The following is a 19,242-nucleotide window of genomic DNA, read 5'->3' as shown; positions in this document are numbered from 1 at the left end:
AAAACTGGAAAATCTGAAGAGAGAAATGGACAAATGTGAAGTGAATATAAGGGTTTAAGTGAAGTGAGGTGGACAGATACTGCGAAGGATTATGTGGTCATTTTGGCTGATCAGGTCCATTCCACGGTACGGGTACTACGTTTGTCCCCCAATGGTGGTGATGTGTTCCAAGATGACAAGGCCGCTGTTCACAATGCTTGCGTCATCCAGGATCGGTTTCTGTAAGCATGGGGATGGTCTGCCTCATCTCCCCTGGCCGTCGTCATCACCAGACCACAATACTATCGAGCCTTTGTGATCTGCTTTGGAGAGAAGGCTGCGAGATCACTATCCACCTCCATTATCGTTACCTGAACTCTCGACTATTTTACAGCATGAATGGTATAACAGACCTTTGAAAATCATACAATACCTGTATCTGTTCGTTCAGAGATGACTGGAATGATTTTTGAATACCAGTGATTTCGAACAGTTTACTAGGCAGGGTAATGTGTTGCGTTGTACCTTGTTTTTGGTGTTTCCATATTTTTGTAAATCCCTTGTAAGTTAATGCAGACAAGTAAGAAAAACATTCGTGTAATGTTCAAATACTGCATTAGTGGTGTGTTGCTTGACACACAACATGAATTGTGACACATAACATCAATTAAATATCTAGGTACAAAGTTTCAAAATGATCTGAAATGGGACGAGCAAATGAGGTCGGTAACAGGCAAGCAAATGGTTGACACCAGTTTATTGGGAGAAAGCTAGGAAAGTGTAGCACATGAATCGAGACTGCATACAGAACATTTGTTTGACCCTTTCTTGAACACTACTCATGTTTTGGGATCCCCTCCAGGTCGAGTTAATTCAGAGATGCACTGCCAGATTTGTAACCAGTAGATTTGATCAACGAGCGAGCATTACACACGCAGGTAGATGACATTCTTTTTGCAAAACACTATTGAGAAGGTTTACAGAACTGGTATTTGAAACAGACTGCAGAATGACTGTACTGCCACTAACATACATCTCATGTAAAGACAGCAGAGACAAAACAAGAGAAATGGGGGCTGGTACAGGAGCATATAGACAGTCTTTTTCCTCACTCTATTTGAAGAGAGACAAGAAAGGCAAGAACTAGTAGTGCCGCAAGGAACACACTACTTGCAGATTATTTATGTAGATGTAGATGCACAATGCCTCAGACCTTTGGAAAATTCTGAAAATGCCTGTAACTTCCATTCCATCTTTTTAAACTGTATAATTTACAGAACAACTATGTAAGTGGCCCTCACATCATACTTGCTTATATGTTTTTGATACTTCTTTATCTGCTTTATTCAGCAGCATATATCACTACACGAAGGACACACACAGAACTACTGTTGCCTCTAAGCAAAAATATTAGACACACAACACTGCCAACAGTGGTTTCACACAAACCACATGTCTTAACCAATGGTAGTGTTTGTGAAGTACAGAAATATGGTGAAATCGAATAAAGTTGGCAAGAGGAGTGCGAGCATTCAAAAATTGGGTAGCACGGGTCAGAAATATTGCCTTTCAAGTATTCAAATGACTAAAAGTAAATATTTTCCAGTGCAGAGTTAAACTATTCATCAGATAGATGATTTTTTTTTTTACCCAACTATCTTGACTGTTAGATAATTTACACAGATGGATCCTTGTAATACGCACTTCTAAATTAAACATATGTTTGTAATGATTTCCAATTTATTTCGTAATGTGTCTGAACTCTTGTAGTGGCCTATATCACTTAGAGAATGTCCCGGAACCAAGTATCTGTTACATATTGCCTCTCTAAGACAAAAAATGATTTTAATGTTTTGTGTAATTATTGATTGAATATACAAATTTAAAATGCTTTCATAATATACTCATTAACAGGAATAATCTTACAATAAAAGTTTAACACAATAGGATGAGTATTATAGTTAGAAACTGTGTGTTTGTCTTAAGGCAGTGTAACTGATGATGCACAAATACCCGGACTTTATTCATCCTCTATTTGGGAATAAGACCACTTAGTGACTTTCAACAAACTTTAAAACATAATTTCAAACTTTTCTAAACTTTTTATCGCTTAATGCTTAACATCACATATTTGAAACATTAACTCATTTGTACAGTAATCTAATGCCTGAAGCTGTTTTATACCAGAAGATACAATTCTTTACAGAACAGGGTGTTTACTGTTTATCATACTATTTGTGTTAATATTAATTACAGTATTTCTACTCACAAACAGAATACAATGTAAACTTGTCACCATCCAGGGTGGTGACTTTGCTTCATTGAAAAATGCTCCTTTCAGCTTTAAATTCCAAATTTTCCTGAATCAACTTAGCTGCATGGGAAAGCAAGTTTTTCCTCACTAGTTTATCATTTCCACAAATGAATTTTTTAATTAGCATCTACATAAGCTACTAGTGATTTTCCGAGCTCAGCTACGATACAGAACTATACAGGCAATTCTGTAACTACTAACCTCTTGCCACCCCTGAAAGTTCCATTGTCACTGTCATTCTTCACCATTCTAAGCCATGTTATTGTCCATTAACCTCACGTATGACATGGAAAATCTTTGCAGGAACACACTTAGAACTTGTCATTGGCTGTAATATCAGTACACTTTGGTTGGTTGACTGGTTGGTTGGTTGATTTGGGGGAGAGGACCAAACAGCGAGGTCATCGGTCCCAGCAGGTTATGGAAAGATGGGGAAGGAAGTCAGACGTGCCCTTTCAGAGGAACCATCCCAGCATTTGCATGAAGTGAGTTGGGGAAATCATGGAAAACCTCAATCGGGATGGCCAGATGCAGGTTTGAACTGTCGTCCTCCCGAATGCGGGAAGACTTTGATAGCAACAGTGCATCACATTCCAAATCAAACACTCTTTATACTATGTGCATTGCTGACTTCAAGTACGGGCCAGAGAGAAAGTCAACAAAAGTGAATCTACACCAAAATTATTAAGACAGGACACAAGCTTGAATATTCAATACTGACTACAATATATGCTGCTTCAAATGTGGACCCACATTTATTTACGCACTACCTGACAAAACGTAGTGATTCACTCAGAAAGCAAGGAGAAAACAAAATGAAACTTCATGGGTTGAGGGGGTACGTGATGTTATTTCAGTGCTTGCAAAACTGAGTCACATTCAAAGAGAACTTCCCAGGGAACTTATCAGTACGATAAGCCAGGATGCATCCACTGATTTTGACAGAAGAATGCCATAAAGGCGCTGCTGAAACAGTTAAAACAGAACAAAGCTCCAGGGCACTTGACAGAATCCCTATTAGCCTCTTCTAGCCATAATCTACCATAGAATCATCAAACAAAAAACTGTGCCTAGTATTCAAAAGAAGGTATACGGGTCACGCCTGTTTACAAGAATGGTAGTAGAAGTGATCCACAAACTGCTTTCAAATACCCTTGACATCAATTGTTATAGAATCTTCAAACATATTCTGAGCTCAAACATAATGAGGTATCTCTAACAGAATAATCTCTTCCATGATAAAAAAAGGCATTGACACCAAAAACATAGATCACGTGAAACCCAATGTGGGATGAAAGATCCCTACCTAATGATTGGAAAGATGTACATGTCACACCAATAATCAAGAAAGGAAACAACTGTAATATGGTGAATTATGGACCCACATCACTGACACCGAAAATGGTTTATTGGTACATAGTCGGTACAGAATCAGAAAATACTGTTCTTGTCGAGCACAGCTAGCAGTAATGAGTGCAATTACAGGGGATCTCCTAACGATTCATATTTCCTGATTTTCAGAACAGTTCTGATACTGTTCCCCATGAGAGACTTCTAATCAATTTGCTTGACTGTGGACTATTGTCTCAGTTGTACGACTGGATTTGTGATTTCCTTTCAGTAAGGTCACAATTCATAGTAGCTGATGGGAAGTCATCCAGGAAAACGGAAGTGATATCCGGTATTCTCCAAGAGAGTGTTATAGGTCCTCTGCTGTTCCTAATTTACATAAATCATTTAGGAGACAATCTGAGCAGTCCTCTCAGATTATTTGCAGATGACAATTATTTACCATCATCTGAAGTCATCGGAAGATAAAAACCAATAACAAAATGGCTTGGACAAGAGATCTGTAAGGTGCGGACAGTGCCAACTGACTGTAAGGAAGAAAAAGTGAGAGGGCATCCACATAAGTACTAAAAGAAAGCCATTAAATTTCAGTTATACCACAAATCATAAGAATCTAAAGGCTCTCAATTCAACTAAATACCTAGAAATTACATTCACAAACAACTTACACTGGAATGACGACAAAGACAATATTGTGGGGAAAGTGAAGCAAAGACTGCATTATCTTGGCAGAACGCTTATCTTGGCAGAACGCTTAGAAAATGCAACAGACCTACTAAAGAGGCTGCACAAATTTAGCAACTTTTATATCTGGTAACATTTTTTGTATTGTTACAATTACAAAAATAATTTCTCCAGCTCACAACATTGTGGGGGCAACTGTTTTCACTTAAGGTATACTAGTTCAAGAATTATCATGATTTGAAGAGATATAAATTCACTACTAAGCAAAAATGCGTGTGTCACAAATGAAGCCTAAGGCCAACAACCTTGTACGTTTTGTAGACTGATTGTTCCTGATACAGAGAATGTAATTATTTACCTTAAATTTCCACAGTTAAAAAGTTTATTAACAATTAATTAAGATGCAATCTAAAGACACTGCCCATTTTTAGCCATGTCATGTTTTCAAAATCAATTTTGATTAGTAAACCCACAATTCTTGAAAGAACCTAAGTCCAATGTAAAAACAGCCTCAAACATCTGATTATTTTACAATACATTTGCCGTTAAGAATGTAAGCAAGAAAATGTTTGAAATTATGCTTGAAGTTTGTTGGAAGCCACTAAGTGCTTCATATTAAGCAAAATTATTTTTTTTACACATGAACATGTTTACAACATCATACCTCCTGAGCTGAACAACAATATAATTTTGCAGCTACATTCGTTGCTATCTGTGGATAATGTATGCAAACTGTGTTGCAAGTAGAGTCAGTAATAACAAAGTAATAAATTAAAACATCATGCCTAATGCTGTAGTTTTATTGCACAAATAGCAAAAATGTAAACTATACACTGTTTTCCTTTCACTGCTTTTCTGGGAGAGAGACAAATCCAGGCATTCATATGCCATTAGTTGTGTTGCTATGAGACGAACACATAGTTTCTTAATACATGCTTGATTGTGTTAAACTTTTATCACAAGGTTATACCTCTTAACGCATAGTTTACATCAGCATTTTGAATTTCTAAATTCAGTCAATAATCGTGCGAAACATTGAAAACCAAATTTTTCTTGCCTCCTGCAAACTGTCAGATAGGCAACCTGCAGATGCGTTTGGGTACTGTGCCCTGGGTTCTGGGATATTTGTTTAGCAATACAGATAATTCTGAAGCCTGAAATTTTCTAAACATGTTGTTTTCAAGTTTCCCACATTTTGGATCTTGAGGGAAATGGTCAAAATTTAAACTTTTATTAAATTATAAATGATCACTCTATGAGAAGCTGTGGAAGTGTTGTTGCGCAAGAAGTTATGAAATTAAAAAAAGAAATGCCTTGTGTATTGGCAAAGTACAGAGCATAAATCATTTGGAACACAACATAATTAGACCTAAAAGCCAGTCCACTTACCTTCATAATATTCTCTCTTTTGTACTATTAATTAATGTATCATTTCCTTGTGACTGACAAAAAACACGAAATTACAGGTTGTAGCCAAAGGACGTGGTTATAAATAGTCGGAATCAAGTGTAGACAAACCAGTCAGGCAGTGTATTCACGAATGCACTGAGTGCATCAACTATAGGGGTCAAATCGTACGTAGACAGTGTAAAGTGTACAGTTTTCAAGAACTGTGTTAATGTAAACACAATGGTGGGTGGGCAATCTACAGGGTTATTCTAATTGATGGACCCACTTTTAAAAATTCCTATGTATTCAAGTACAAATCCAAAATGAACAAGCTTTATACCAATGAAAAGAGGAAGTTTCACTGTTTTTGGCTGGCAGCTGCAGGTGAGTGATGATGGTTTCAGAAGCAACCGGTAGAGTTCACGCGGTAATAGTGCCATCATTCCATTTCTCTGTCAGTTGTGAGTGAGATGGTGACTGTGCAGCACAAGGTTTCCCGTGTTCTCGAGTTCGCGAAAAGTTAAGTCACAAATTGCACTGCTGCGGGCATTTTGTACCAAATTCAGTATTCAACCACCAACTCGCTAAAGCATTAGCTGTCGGTCAGTTTATGCAATTTAAACAGACTGGGAATGTGTGCAAAGGAAAAAGCACAGGTCGACCACGTGTGTCAGAGGATGATGTCCGACAGCTTGGAGAAAGTTTTGTGCGCAGTCCCAGTAAGTCTACCAACAGAGTCAGTCGAGAACTTTGAATACTGCAACCAGCGGTACGGAAAGTTCTGAGACGGCATTAGCAAAGATGGAGGATGACGCATTTCTACAGCGTGTAACTTTTAGCAATGAAGTGACATTCCACATTACTGGAAAAGTAAGCGGAGACTGTTCGCATATGGGGGTTTTGAAAATCCACATTCACCACTGCAACACAAAAGAGACTCACCGAAGATCAACGTGTTCTGTGCCGTATCCCATAAAAAGGTTTACGGACCATTTTCCTTTGCGGAAAGAACTGTAACGGGAATCACATACCTGGACACGTTGAAACAGTGGCTGTTCCCTCAAGTTATAGAAGATTACCAGGACTTCATTTTCCAACAGGATGGAGCTCTGCCCACTTGGCACTGCGATGTACGAGTCTTTTTGAACGACTCCCTCCTTCAGTGCTGGACCGGTTGCAGGGGACTGGAGGACCTGTCCGTGCATGTCTGGCCACTCACACCCTGCAACTATTTCTTATGGGGTAATGTCAAGGATGCTGATTGCCTCCCGCCTCTACCAACCACTCTGAACAATCTGCTGAACCAGATCACTGCTGCCGTGATCGGTAACAGCAGATACCGCTTTCACGCGTGGGGGACAAGTTCGGCTACCGCATCGACGTTTGCCGTGCAACCGACGGTGACCACATTGAACATTCGTAACATTTATCACATTTCTAATTATTTAATAATTATTAAAAACAAATTAAATATAAATTCAAAATTGTTGAGGCTTTCGTGGCCACTTGTTGACAAACTGCCTATTGGCTTCTGTCTCGGGTTCTTCGGCCGACGTTCATCTAATGATTTTTCTGACGTTTCGCCAGCGCAAGTGGCTGGCATTGTCAAAGCTTCACCCTCCATTGCCGGTGGTGAACTGGAGCCGAGCTCGCGGGCGCAGACTATATGTACCTGGCGCGCCAACGTCCGAGGGCTTCTCCGCGGTCATTTCCGGTGCGGTTCTCCTCTCGCCAGCTGCGACAGTTGTTCGCTGCAGTACGGGAAGCCAGGATCCGTTTACCTTAAGGCTTTCCTCTTTCTTGTTCAAACTGTTCACGTGCTTTTGTATTTCTACAGCTTCTCTGAACAAGCGCGTGTGATAATGCTTCTCTACAGCCAGAACTTCCGTGTCGGCGAATTTTATTACGTGGTTGGTCTCATTCAGTGCGTGCTCTGCCACGGCCGATTTCTCCACCTGCCCCAACCTGCAATGTCGCTTACGCTCTTTGATCCTGGCGTTAATGGATCGTCCAGTCATTCCGACATAAACTTTTCCGCATGTGCATGGTATGCGGTATATTCCCGACATTGCAAGTGGGTCTCTTTTCTCCTTCGCCGATCTAAGGCACTCTTTGATCTTCCTTGTCGGTTTGAAAATCGTCTTTACGCCATGTTTGCGCAATATACGGCCGATTCTGTCCGTCACTCTGGGAATGTATGGCAGAAAGGCCGTACCCAACATTTCTTTTTCTGGTTCCTTAGAAGTGTAACAGAGCCAAACACGTGGCGAAGTAAGGAACCAGAAAAAGAAATGTCGGGTACGGCCTTTCTGCCATACATTCCCAGGGTGACGGACAGAATCGGCCGTATATTGCGCAAACATGGCGTAAAGACGATTTTCAAACCGACAAGGAAGATCAAAGAGTGTCTTAGATCGGCGAAGGAGAAAAGAGACCCACTTGCAATGTCGGGAATATACCGCATACCATGCACATGCGGAAAAGTTTATGTCGGAATGACTGGACGATCCATTAACGCCAGGATCAAAGAGCATAAGCGACATTGCAGGCTGGGGCAGGTGGAGAAATCGGCCGTGGCAGAGCACACACTGAATGAGACCGACCATGTAATAAAATTCGCCGACACGGAAGTTCTGGCTGTAGAGAACCACTATCACGCGCGCTTGTTCAGAGAAGCTGTAGAAATACAAAAACACGCGAGAGGAGAACCGCACCGGAAATGACCGTGGAGAAGCCCTCGGACGTTGGCGCGCCAGGTACATATAGTCTGCGGCCGCGAGCTCGGCTCCAGTTCACCACCGGCAATGGAGGGTGAAGCTTTGACAATGCCAGCCACTCGTGTTGGCGAAACGTCAGAAAAATCATTAGATGAACGTCGGCCGAAGAACCCGAGACAGAAGCCAATAGGCAGTTTGTAAATATAAATTATTAAATTTATCAAATTTATATCCAACATTATGAAAAAAACTTTGAAACTTCATCTTTTCATTGGTATAAAGCTTGTTCATTTTGGATTTCTACTTGAATGAATACAATGTTTTGATAACGGGTCCATCATTTAGAATAACCCTGTATACTGCTAAACACCTAATCTAGTTCACGGTGCAGGGTCTCAGTTGCAGGTTACCTATCTAATGGCTTCCAGGGACAACAAAAATTTGATTTTCAATATTTCATGTAGTATTGACCAAATTTAAAAATTTGAAATGTTGTCATACTCTACTCACAATGAGGTATAGTCTTACGTTAATGGTTTAACACATTAAGACAAGTATTACAGTTAGAAACTTTATATATGTCTTGATGAGGCCTAACTCATGGCACACAAATACCCAGGCTATATTCATCCAATATCTGAATGTTTATGCACGTTGTGACTTGAAACAAACTTTACACTTAATTTCAAACCTTTATGAAACTTTCCCAACAACTCCTACAGAAAGATGAAAGGAAAAAAATATATCACTTACTAAATTTTCACTGTTTGTGCAGTAGAACTGCTGCATTAGGCATGCTGTTTTATTTTATTACTTGTTTAGTGCCAACTCCATTCACAACGTATTTTGCAGTCGGTTTCCACATAAACAACTGAATGTATCTGCAACACTATATCATTCTATGACCCACAGTTCAGGAGATACGATGTCATAAACATGAGTGGGATGCACGAAGAATTAACACATTAACTCCTTTGCAAAGCAATCAGAAGTTTGATTCTTTACATAATCGGGGGGTTTCCTGGTTAAGTCCTAAACCAACACCAATGTACAATGAGGTGACAGAATTCATGGGATAGCGATATGCACATATACAAATGGCGGTAGTATCGTGTACACAAGGTTTGAAAATCATGAGGGAATTCAATATTCAGAGTCCACAGTGTCAAGAGTGTGCCAAGAATACCAAATTTCAGGCATTACTTCTCACCATGGACAACACAGTGGCTAATGGCCTTCACTTAATGGCCGAGAGCAACGGCACTTGCATAGGCTTGTCAGTGCCAACAGACAAGCAACACTGCATGAAACAACTACAGATATCAATGTGGGTTGCACGACGAACATACCCGTTAGAAGAGAGCAGCAAAATTTGGTGTTAACAGACTTTGGCAGCAGACGACTGATCCGAGCGCCTTTGCTAACAGTACGACATCGCCTCCAGCACCTCTCCTGAGCTAGTGGTCCCGTCAATTGGACACGAGACGACTGGAAAACAGTGGCCTCGTCAGACGAGTCCCGATTTCAGCTGGTAAGAGCTGACGGTAGGGTTCGAGTGTGGGGCATACCCTAAGCAAGCTCATGGCGGCTCCATAATGATGTAAGCTGTGTTTGCACGGAATAGACTCGGTCCGCTGGCCCAAGTGAACCACTCATCGACTGGAAATGGTTATGTACGGCTAGCTGGAGACCATTCACGGATTTCGTGTTTGTAAACAACGATGGAATTTTTACCGATGACAACGCACCATGTCATCGTGCCACAACTGTTTGCAACTGGTTTTAAGAAGATTCTGGAAAATTCCAGCAAATGATATGGCCACCCAGATTACCCGATATGAATCCTATCCAACATTTATGGAACATAACTGTGAGGTCAGTTTGTGCATACAATCCCGCACTGACAACACTTTCACAATTATGGATAGCTATAGAGGCAGCATGGCTCTATATTTCTGCAGGGGACTTTCAACAACTTGTTGAGTCTCTGCCATACCGAGAAGCTGCACTAAGCAAGAGGGTCCAACATGATACTGGGAGGAATCTGATGACTTTTGTCAGTCACGTCAGTGTACGTTTGTGTAACCGAGCAGTGAACAACTATTCGTGGGTGCGTATTTCGGACTATTTGTGAATCTTATCTGGCACCATTAATTTTATGTTGTTGTTGTTGTTGTGGTCTTCAGTCCTGAGACTGGTTTGATGCAGCTCTCCATGCTACTCTATCCTGTGCAAGCTTCTTCATCTCCCAGTACCTACTGCAACCTACATCCTTCTGAATCTGCTTAGTGTATTCATCTCTTGGTCTCCCTCTACGATTTTTACCCTCCACGCTGCCCTCCAATACTAAATTTGTGATCCCTTGATGCCTCAAAACATGTCCTACCAACCGATCCCTTCTTCTAGTCAAGTTGTGCCACAAACTTCTCCCCAATCCTATTCAATACCTCTTCATTAGTTACATGATCTACCCACCTTATCTTCAGCATTCTTCTGTAGCACCACATTTCGAAAGCTTCTATTCTCTTCTTGTCCAAACTGGTTATCGTCCATGTTTCACTTCCATACATGGCTACACTCCATACAAATACTTTCAGAAACGACTTCCTGACACTTAAATCTATACTCGATGTTAACAAATTTCTCTTCTTCAGAAACGATTTCCTTGCCATTGCCAGTCTACATTTTATATCCTCTCTACTTCGACCATCATCAGTTATTTTACTCCCTAAATAGCAAAACTCCTTTACTACTTTAAGTGTCTCATTTCCTAATCTAATCCCCTCAGCATCACCCGATTTCATCTGACTACATTCCATTATCCTCGTTTTGCTTTTGTTGATGTTCATCTTATATCCTCCTTTCAAGACACTGTCCATTCCGTTCAACTGCTCTTCCAAGTCCTTTGCTGTCTCTGACAGAATTACAATGTCATCGGCGAACCTCAAAGTTTTTTCTTCTTTTCCATGAATTTTAATACCTACTCCGAATTTTTCTTTTGTTTCCTTTACTGCTTGCTCAATATACAGATTGAATAACATCGGGGAGAGGCTACAACCCTGTCTCACTCCTTTCCCAACCACTGCTTCCCTTTCATGCCCCTCGACTCTTATAACTGCCATCTGGTTTCTGTACAAATTGTAAATAGCCATTCGCTCCCTGTATTTTACCCCTGCCACCTTCAGAATTTGAAAGAGAGTATTCCAGTTAACGTTGTCAAAAGCTTTCTCTAAGTCTACAAATGCTAGAAACGTAGGTTTGCCTTTTCTTAATCTTTCTTCTAAGATAAGTCGTAAGGTTAGTATTGCCTCACGTGTTCCAACATTTCTACGGAATCCAAACTGATCTTCCCCGAGGTCCGCTTCTACCAGTTTTTCCATTCGTCTGTAAAGAATTCGCGTTAGTATTTTGCAGCTGTGACTTATTAAACTGATAGTTCGGTAATTTTCACATCTGTCAACACCTGCTTTCTTTGGTATTGGAATTATTATATTCTTCTTGAAGTCTGTGGGTATTTCGCCTGTCTCATACATCTTGCTCACCAGATGGTAGAGTTTTGTCATGACTGGCTCTCCCAAGGCCATCAGTAGTTCTAATGGAATGTTGTCTACTCCCGGGGCCTTGTTTCGACTCAGCTCTTTCAGTGCTCTGTCAAACTCTTCACGCAGTATCTTATCTCCCATTTCATCTTCATCTACATCCTCTTCCATTTCCATAATACTGTCCTCAAGTACATCGCCCTTGTATAAACCCTCTATATACTCCTTCCACCTTTCTGCCTTCCCTTCTTTGCTTAGAACTGGGTTGCCATCTGAGCTCTTGATATTCATACAAATGGTTGTCTTCTCTCCAAAGGTCTCTTTAATTTTCCTGTAGGCAGTATCTATCTTACCCCTAGTGAGACATCCTTACATTTGTCCTCTAGCCATCCCTGCTTAGCCATTTTGCACTTCCTGTCGATCTCATTTTTGAGACGTTTGTATTCCCTTTTGCCTGCTTCATTTACTGCATTTTTATATTTTCTCCTTTCATCAATTAAATTCAATATTTCTTCTGTTACCCAAGGATTTCTATTAGCCCTCGTCTTTTTACCTACTTGATCCTCTGCTGCCTTCACTACTTCATCCCTCAGAGCTATCCATTCTTCTTCTACTGTATTTCTTTCCCCCATTCCTGTCAATTGTTCCCTTATGCTCTCCCTGAAAGTCTCTACAACGTCTGGTTCTTTCAGTTTATCCAGGTCCCATCTCCTTAAATTCCCACCTTTTTGCAGTTTCTTCAGTTTCAATCTGCAGTTCATAACCAATAGATTGTGGTCAGAATCCACATCTGCCCCTGGAAATGTCTTACAATTTAAAACCTGGTTCCTAAATCTCTGTCTTACCATTATATAATCTATCTGATACCTATTAGTATCTCCAGGATTCTTCCAGGTATACAACCTTCTTTTATGATTCTTGAACCAAGTGTTAGCTATGATTAAGTTATGCTCTGTGCAAAATTCTACAAGGCAGCTTCCTCTATCATTTCTTCCCCCCACTCCATATTCACCTACTATGTTTCCTTCTCTCCCTTTTCCTACTGACGAATTCCAGTCACCCATGACTATTAAATTTTCGTCTCCCTTCACTACCTGAATAGTTTCTTTTATCTCGTCATATATTTCATCAATTTCTTCATCATCTGCGGAGCTAGTTGGCATATAAACTTGTACTACTGTAGTAGGCATGGGCTTTGTGTCTATCTTGGCCACAATAATGCGTTCACTATGCTGTTTGTAGTAGCTAACCCGCACTCCTATTTTTTTATTCATTATTAAACCTACTCCTGCATTACCCCTATTTGATTTTGTATTTATAACCCTGTAATCACCTGACCAAAAGTCTTGTTCCTCCTGCCACCGAACTTCACTAATTCCCACCATATCTAACTTTAACCTATCCATTTCCCTTTTTAAATTTTCTAACCTACCTGCCCGATTAAGGGATCTGACATTCCACGCTCCGATCCGTAGAATGCCAGTTTTCTTTCTCCTGATAACGACGTCCTCTTGAGTAGTCCCCGCCCGGAGATCCGAATGGGGGACTATTTTACCTCCGGAATATTTTACCCAAGAGGACGCCATCATCATTTAATCATACAGTAAAGCTGCATGTCCTCGGGAAAAATTACGGCTGTAGTTTCCCCTTGCTTTCAGCCGTTCGCAGTACCAGCACAGCAAGGCCGTTTTGGTTAATGTTACAAGGCCAGATCAGTCAATCATCCAGACTGTTGCCCCTGCAACTACTGAAAAGGCTGCTGCCCCTCTTCAGGAACCACATGTTTGTCTGGCCTCTCAACAGATACCCCTCCGTTGTGGTTGCACCTACGGTACGGCCATCTGTATCGCTGAGGCACGCAAGCCTCCCCACCAACTGCAAGGTCCATGGTTCATGGGGGAAGTAATTTTATGTATGTTCTGGAAAAGAACTGCTCATAAATAGCGAGCGTGAGTGTTTTTAATTAACATGCAGAAATTTCCACAGCCCAACGCAACACGAGAGATTTTAAATTTTTCAGTTTGTTGTGAGAAAAGGACTGAGACCCTCACCACAGTAACCTAAGTGTGTGACCTTTTTCGAGGTTTTTCGAACAATGCGCCACCCCGTATCAGCTCCCGCCCGCGGTCTTACCGAGGTTCCCGGAGAGCAGTGCTTCGGCCAGCCGCGGGTTGTTCTGCTTCAGCAGTGCCAGCTGGTCCGGGTTGGCAAGGAACATGTCACGGATGATGCGCGGGTCCTCCTCGGCTGCATACGTGGGGCCCGGTCCCGCCACGTCATCCATGCTGGTGTCATCTGAATTGCTGTCTGTGGCAGCCAGAGCCTCTGGAGGCACCTGGATGCTGCTGAAGTCTAGCAGGTGCAGACCTGCCGCTGGAGGCACACCAAGACATTCTCACATTACTACTACTACTACTACTTCTCTCTCTCTCTCTCTCTCTCTCTCTCTCTCTCTCTCTCTCACACACACACACACAGACACACACACACACACACACACACACACACACACACACACAGTACAAAAAATTATTCACTCTCACAAGTTTCTTCAGACATGCCATATCCAGCTTAAGCCACCCGCCGATGACTGGATCACATAAGAGCTACCGATATGGGCCACCCACATTGATGTGGCCACAGCCATGTTCAATATCAACGTTCAATAACCACTCACAGATGGCATGAGGCAGCACTGGCAGTGGAGGGCATATATAGTGTGTGAGGGGAATGCGGAAAACAGTGCAGTCGTTCTAGTTATGCGGAAAACGGGTAATTTATCTGATATCCAAAAGGGTGTAATTATTAGTTTTACAGGCCAGAGTGAGAACATTTCCAAAATGCTCAAGTTTGTGAACCATTCGTGTGTGGCCGTGGTTAAAGTAAACCGCGCATGGCAAAATGGCGCCATCCAAAACCAGCACCGAACAGCTGTTAGTGGACCAAGGCTGCAGAGATACGTACAAAAAACAGATGTGAAACTAGAATGAGATTTTCACTCTGCAGCGGAGTGCGCGCTGATATGAAACTTCCTGGCAGATTAAAACTGTGTGCCGGACCGACACTCAAACTCGGGACCTTTGCCTTTCGTGGGCAAGTGCTCTACCAACTGAGCTACCCAAGCACGACTTGTGCCCCGTCCTCACAGCACTTGCCCGTGAAAGGCAAAGGTCCTGAGTTCGAGTCTCGGTCTGGCACACAGTTTTAATCTGCCAGGAAGTTTCATATCAGTGTACACTCCACTGCAGAGTGAAAATCTCATTCTGGAAACTTCCCCCAGGCTGTGGCTAAGCCATGTCTCCGCTATATCCATTCTTTCAGGAGTGCTAGTTCTGCAAGGTTCGCAGGAGAGCTTCTGTAAAGTTTGGAAGGTAGGAGACGAGGTACTGGCAGAAGTAAAGCTGCGAGGACGGGGCGTGAGTCGTGCTTGGGTAGCTCAGTCGGTAGAGCACTTGCCCGCGAAAGGCAAAGGTCCCGAGTTCGAGTCTCGGTCCGGCACACAGTTTTAATCTGCCAGGAAGTTTCATATCAGTGTACACTCCACTGCAGAGTGAAAATCTCATTCTGGAAACTTCCCCCAGGCTGTGGCTAAGCCATGTCTCCGCTATATCCTTTCTTTCAGGAGTGCTAGTTCTGCAAGGTTCACAGGAGAGCTTCTGTACAGTTTGGAAGGTAGGAGACGAGATACTGGCAGAAGTAAAGCTGTGGGACCGGGCGTGAGTCGTGCTCCGGTAGCTCAGATGGTAGAGCACTTGCCCGCGAAAGGCAAAGGTCCCGAGTTCGAGTCTCGGTCGGGCACACTGTTTTAATCTGCCAGGAAGTTTCAGATGTGTAACTGTTGAGCAACAAGTTGCCCGTGTGAACTGAGAGGCTACCAACAGTGTGTCTTCAACGACCATCAGCAAAATTGCTGTGTACAAGGTGTGTTCCATAAGTAATGCAACCAAATTCATAAAAACATCATTTATTGAATATATTCGTACAAACAATCAAAAACTTTCAAAATAGCACCCCCTTGCATCGATACACTTCTGGGGGCAGTGTTGCCATGCCTGGGAGGCGCCCTGCAATGCCTTTTCCAGGATGTCGTTTAGAGATGATGTAACGTGTGCCTGGATGCTTTCAATTGTGTCCCAATGTTTTCTTTTCGTGACTCTTTTTAACTGAGGAAACAAAAAAAAGTCAGTGGGAGCCATCTCGGGACTGTAGGGAGGATGGGGAACCAATGGGGTCTCGGTCCTGGCCAGGAAGTCGTTGACAATGAAGGGGCTGTGACTCGGCACGTCGTCTCGGTGAACTTTCCCAGTGTCCTCGATGCCGCTTTGGCAGCGCAAGACCATCCTTTTCAGTTTTTTGAGCACTTCCGAGTAGAAAGCCGAGTTCAGTGTAGTCCCGGTAGGTACGAATTCGTCACTCCTCTGACGTCAAAGAAGACAGTGAGCACGGTTTTGATCCTGGACTTGCTGATGCGTGCCTTCTTGGGATGGGGTGACAATGGGGTGAGCCACTCTGAACTCGTCACCAGTGATAACTTAGTTTAAAAAATGAGGATCACTTTCACTCATTTCCAACATTTCTCGGCACCGATGCACTCGCACGTGTTCGTGTTCGTCAGTCAACACTTTTGGGACGAGTTTGGCACACACCTTTCTCATGTTCAAATCTTCAATCACAATGCAGAATACGGTTGTTTTTGACACATTTAGAGTTTTTGCTATCAATTTAAGGCTCAGCCATCTGTCAAGAGTTCAAAGAATCACGCACACGTGTCACATTTTCGTCGACTCGTGCAGTCGATGGCCGTCCACTGTGAGGTTCGTCAGTTATCTCCTCTCTGCTCTCCACGAACTACTTGTGCCATCGGAAAACTTGTGATTTGGAAAAGCAATCATTCCCAAAGGCATGCTGAAGTAATGCAAACGTTTCAGTGGCGGACTTCTCAAGTTTAACGCAAAATCTGATAGCGTACCGTTGCTCTACAGAATGATCCAATTTGCCATGTTACGTAAAACAGGGTCGATGGAAACGCACGTCGTGACTCTCCGGCAGCTGGCAGCTGAATGAGACAGAGAACGTTTTGAAGTTAACACCCCCCTCCACTTAGCCCAGCTGGTTGCAACACGTTGCGGTGCACCGCTGCGTTAGAAAAAAAATTGGTCGCATTGCTTATGGAACGCACTCTGTATGTGCCTCCACAGCAGACGCATAGTTCAGGCACCAATGCCGACTGCTGTTCATCAGCGACAAAGTCTCAAATTTGCCCACTGGTGCTGCAGCTGAACATCCTCTGACTGACGACATGTAGCCTTTTCAGACAAATCACATTTTGTGCTCCATCATAAAGGTGGCCACTGGAGTGCACAGTGTGAAACGTCTGAAAGCAAAAATTCTGCAACAATTGTCGATAGGGTCCAGATCAGAGGTCTGGGTGGTCTTGTCATTCTGGAAGGCAGAATGAACCAAGTATGCATCTATCCTTGGGGACCATCTCTCCCCCCCCCCCCTCCCTCCCACCTTTTTTTTTTTTTTTTTTTTGCACGATGCGATCTCCCAGTGGGACAACGCAACATGTCACAGCTCGCAGTGTATGTGCAGGGTTCAAAGAGCACCAGAATGAGTTTTCCTGTTCCCCTGACCACTTTACTCCCCTGATTTAAACGCAGTCAAGAATCTGTGGGACCACATCGATCAGGCTGTTCGTGGCACAGACCCTCAACCGAGAAGCCCAATACAACAAGCCTCTACATCCCAGTCAGTACGTTCCAGAATCTCACTGACATTCTTACTGCAGGTCTCACACTGAACTGCACTGCAAAAGATGGCTTTTCAGGCTGTTGATACGTGTTCACGTTAGTACGACTGGACAGTGTACAAGAACCAAGACGAAACTAAGCACGGAGCATAAAGAATGAAAAGTTCACGTTAATAGGGGTCTAACCTGAGGATGCGACCTTTCTCACCTATTGCTCAATCTGTACACTGAAGAAACAGTGATAGATACAAAGAGGCAGGTTCAGGAGTGGGATCAAAATTCTGGGTGAAAGAATAACATTTGCTGATATTGGTATCCTCAATGGAAACAGGAAAGACATACAGGACATACTGAATGAAATTAACGGTCTATTGAGCACAGAACATTGGCTAAGAGTAAACCAGAAGAACACTAAAGGGATAAAGAGTAGCAAAAATGAGATAAGTGATAAAATTAACATTGACGCTGGGGATCGTTGACGTAGACAGGGTGAATTAATTCTGCTACCTTGGGAGCAAAATAATGTGTAATGGATGAAGCAAGGAGGACATAAATAGCGGACTAGAACATACAAAGAGGGTAGTACTGACCAAGACACATCTACTAGTGTCAAACATTGGGCTTAATTCGAGAAGAAATTTCTGAGAATTTGCATCTGGAGCACTGCACTGTATAGAATTGAAGCATGGACTGTGTGGGAAGCTGAGAAGAAGAAAATCTAAGCACTTCAGCTCCAGTGCTATAGATGGACGCTGATAATTAGGTGGAGTCTTAACCCTCGAGCGGGCACGCCATTTTTTATAGCACGAGCGAGTGCACGGTATACTTTGTGCACAAGTAAAGAATAACTGTCTTTGTGTTATCAAGATAAACATGTAGGAGCAATCTTAGTTTAATTCAATAATGATAAAACACACTCACATTACACGAGCTAAATCGCTGTTTAATCAAAACTATAATAAAATAAATATTCGTTATACCAATCTGTTGCCACATGAAAATGTTATCCCACAGTAGTGAACCACTCGAAATATTAAACAGTGCTGCTGCATCAGATCCAAGCCAACTGCTTATTTGAGTGCTAATTATGGAACTTCATAGACAACTGCCTCACTGTGGGATTGTGCTGCTAGTTCCGAATCTGGGTTTTTTCTTCCACGGATCATAAATTTCTCTCATCTATTCGCTGTTTATTTTATATTACTGCTGTTCTCTTGGGCTTTTGGCAACACAAACTGTCACAGTGTTAGCTGAAGTAATATTGAAGGAACAGGTACAGGTTCATAACTGTCAAACAACAATGGACTGGTACAAGACAAAGTTACTTGTGGTTGGCACACTATATACATACACGCCCGATCGAAGGTTAAGATAAGAAATGATGAGGTTCTCTGCAGAACTGGCAAGACTAGAAACATGTGGAAAACACTCACAAGAAGAAAGGACAGTATGACACGATATGCATTAAGATGGTATTACAGGGAGATGTAGAGGGTAAAAACTGTACGGGAAGTCACA

At 42.3% G+C, this 19,242-nt stretch overlaps 1 protein-coding gene across 2 annotated transcripts in view; it reads right to left on the bottom strand.

Annotated features, from left to right (window-relative positions):
• The window catches only part of LOC126213031 (protein DDI1 homolog 2), a 167,937-nt gene that overhangs the window by 127,785 nt on the left and 20,910 nt on the right, over positions 1 to 19,242 (bottom strand). For both annotated transcript variants that reach the window (XM_049940601.1, XM_049940602.1), the window contains exon 2: positions 14,106 to 14,345. In XM_049940601.1, the coding sequence (XP_049796558.1) occupies positions 14,106 to 14,345 (240 nt within the window). The remainder of the gene's footprint in view (positions 1 to 14,105; positions 14,346 to 19,242) is intronic.

This window comes from Schistocerca nitens, chromosome 11 (genome assembly GCF_023898315.1).
Source record: "Schistocerca nitens isolate TAMUIC-IGC-003100 chromosome 11, iqSchNite1.1, whole genome shotgun sequence".
NCBI classification, from domain to species: domain Eukaryota; kingdom Metazoa; phylum Arthropoda; class Insecta; order Orthoptera; family Acrididae; genus Schistocerca; species Schistocerca nitens.
Note: the sequence above shows the minus strand (reverse complement) of the source record. Positions and strands in the feature narration are given on the sequence as shown.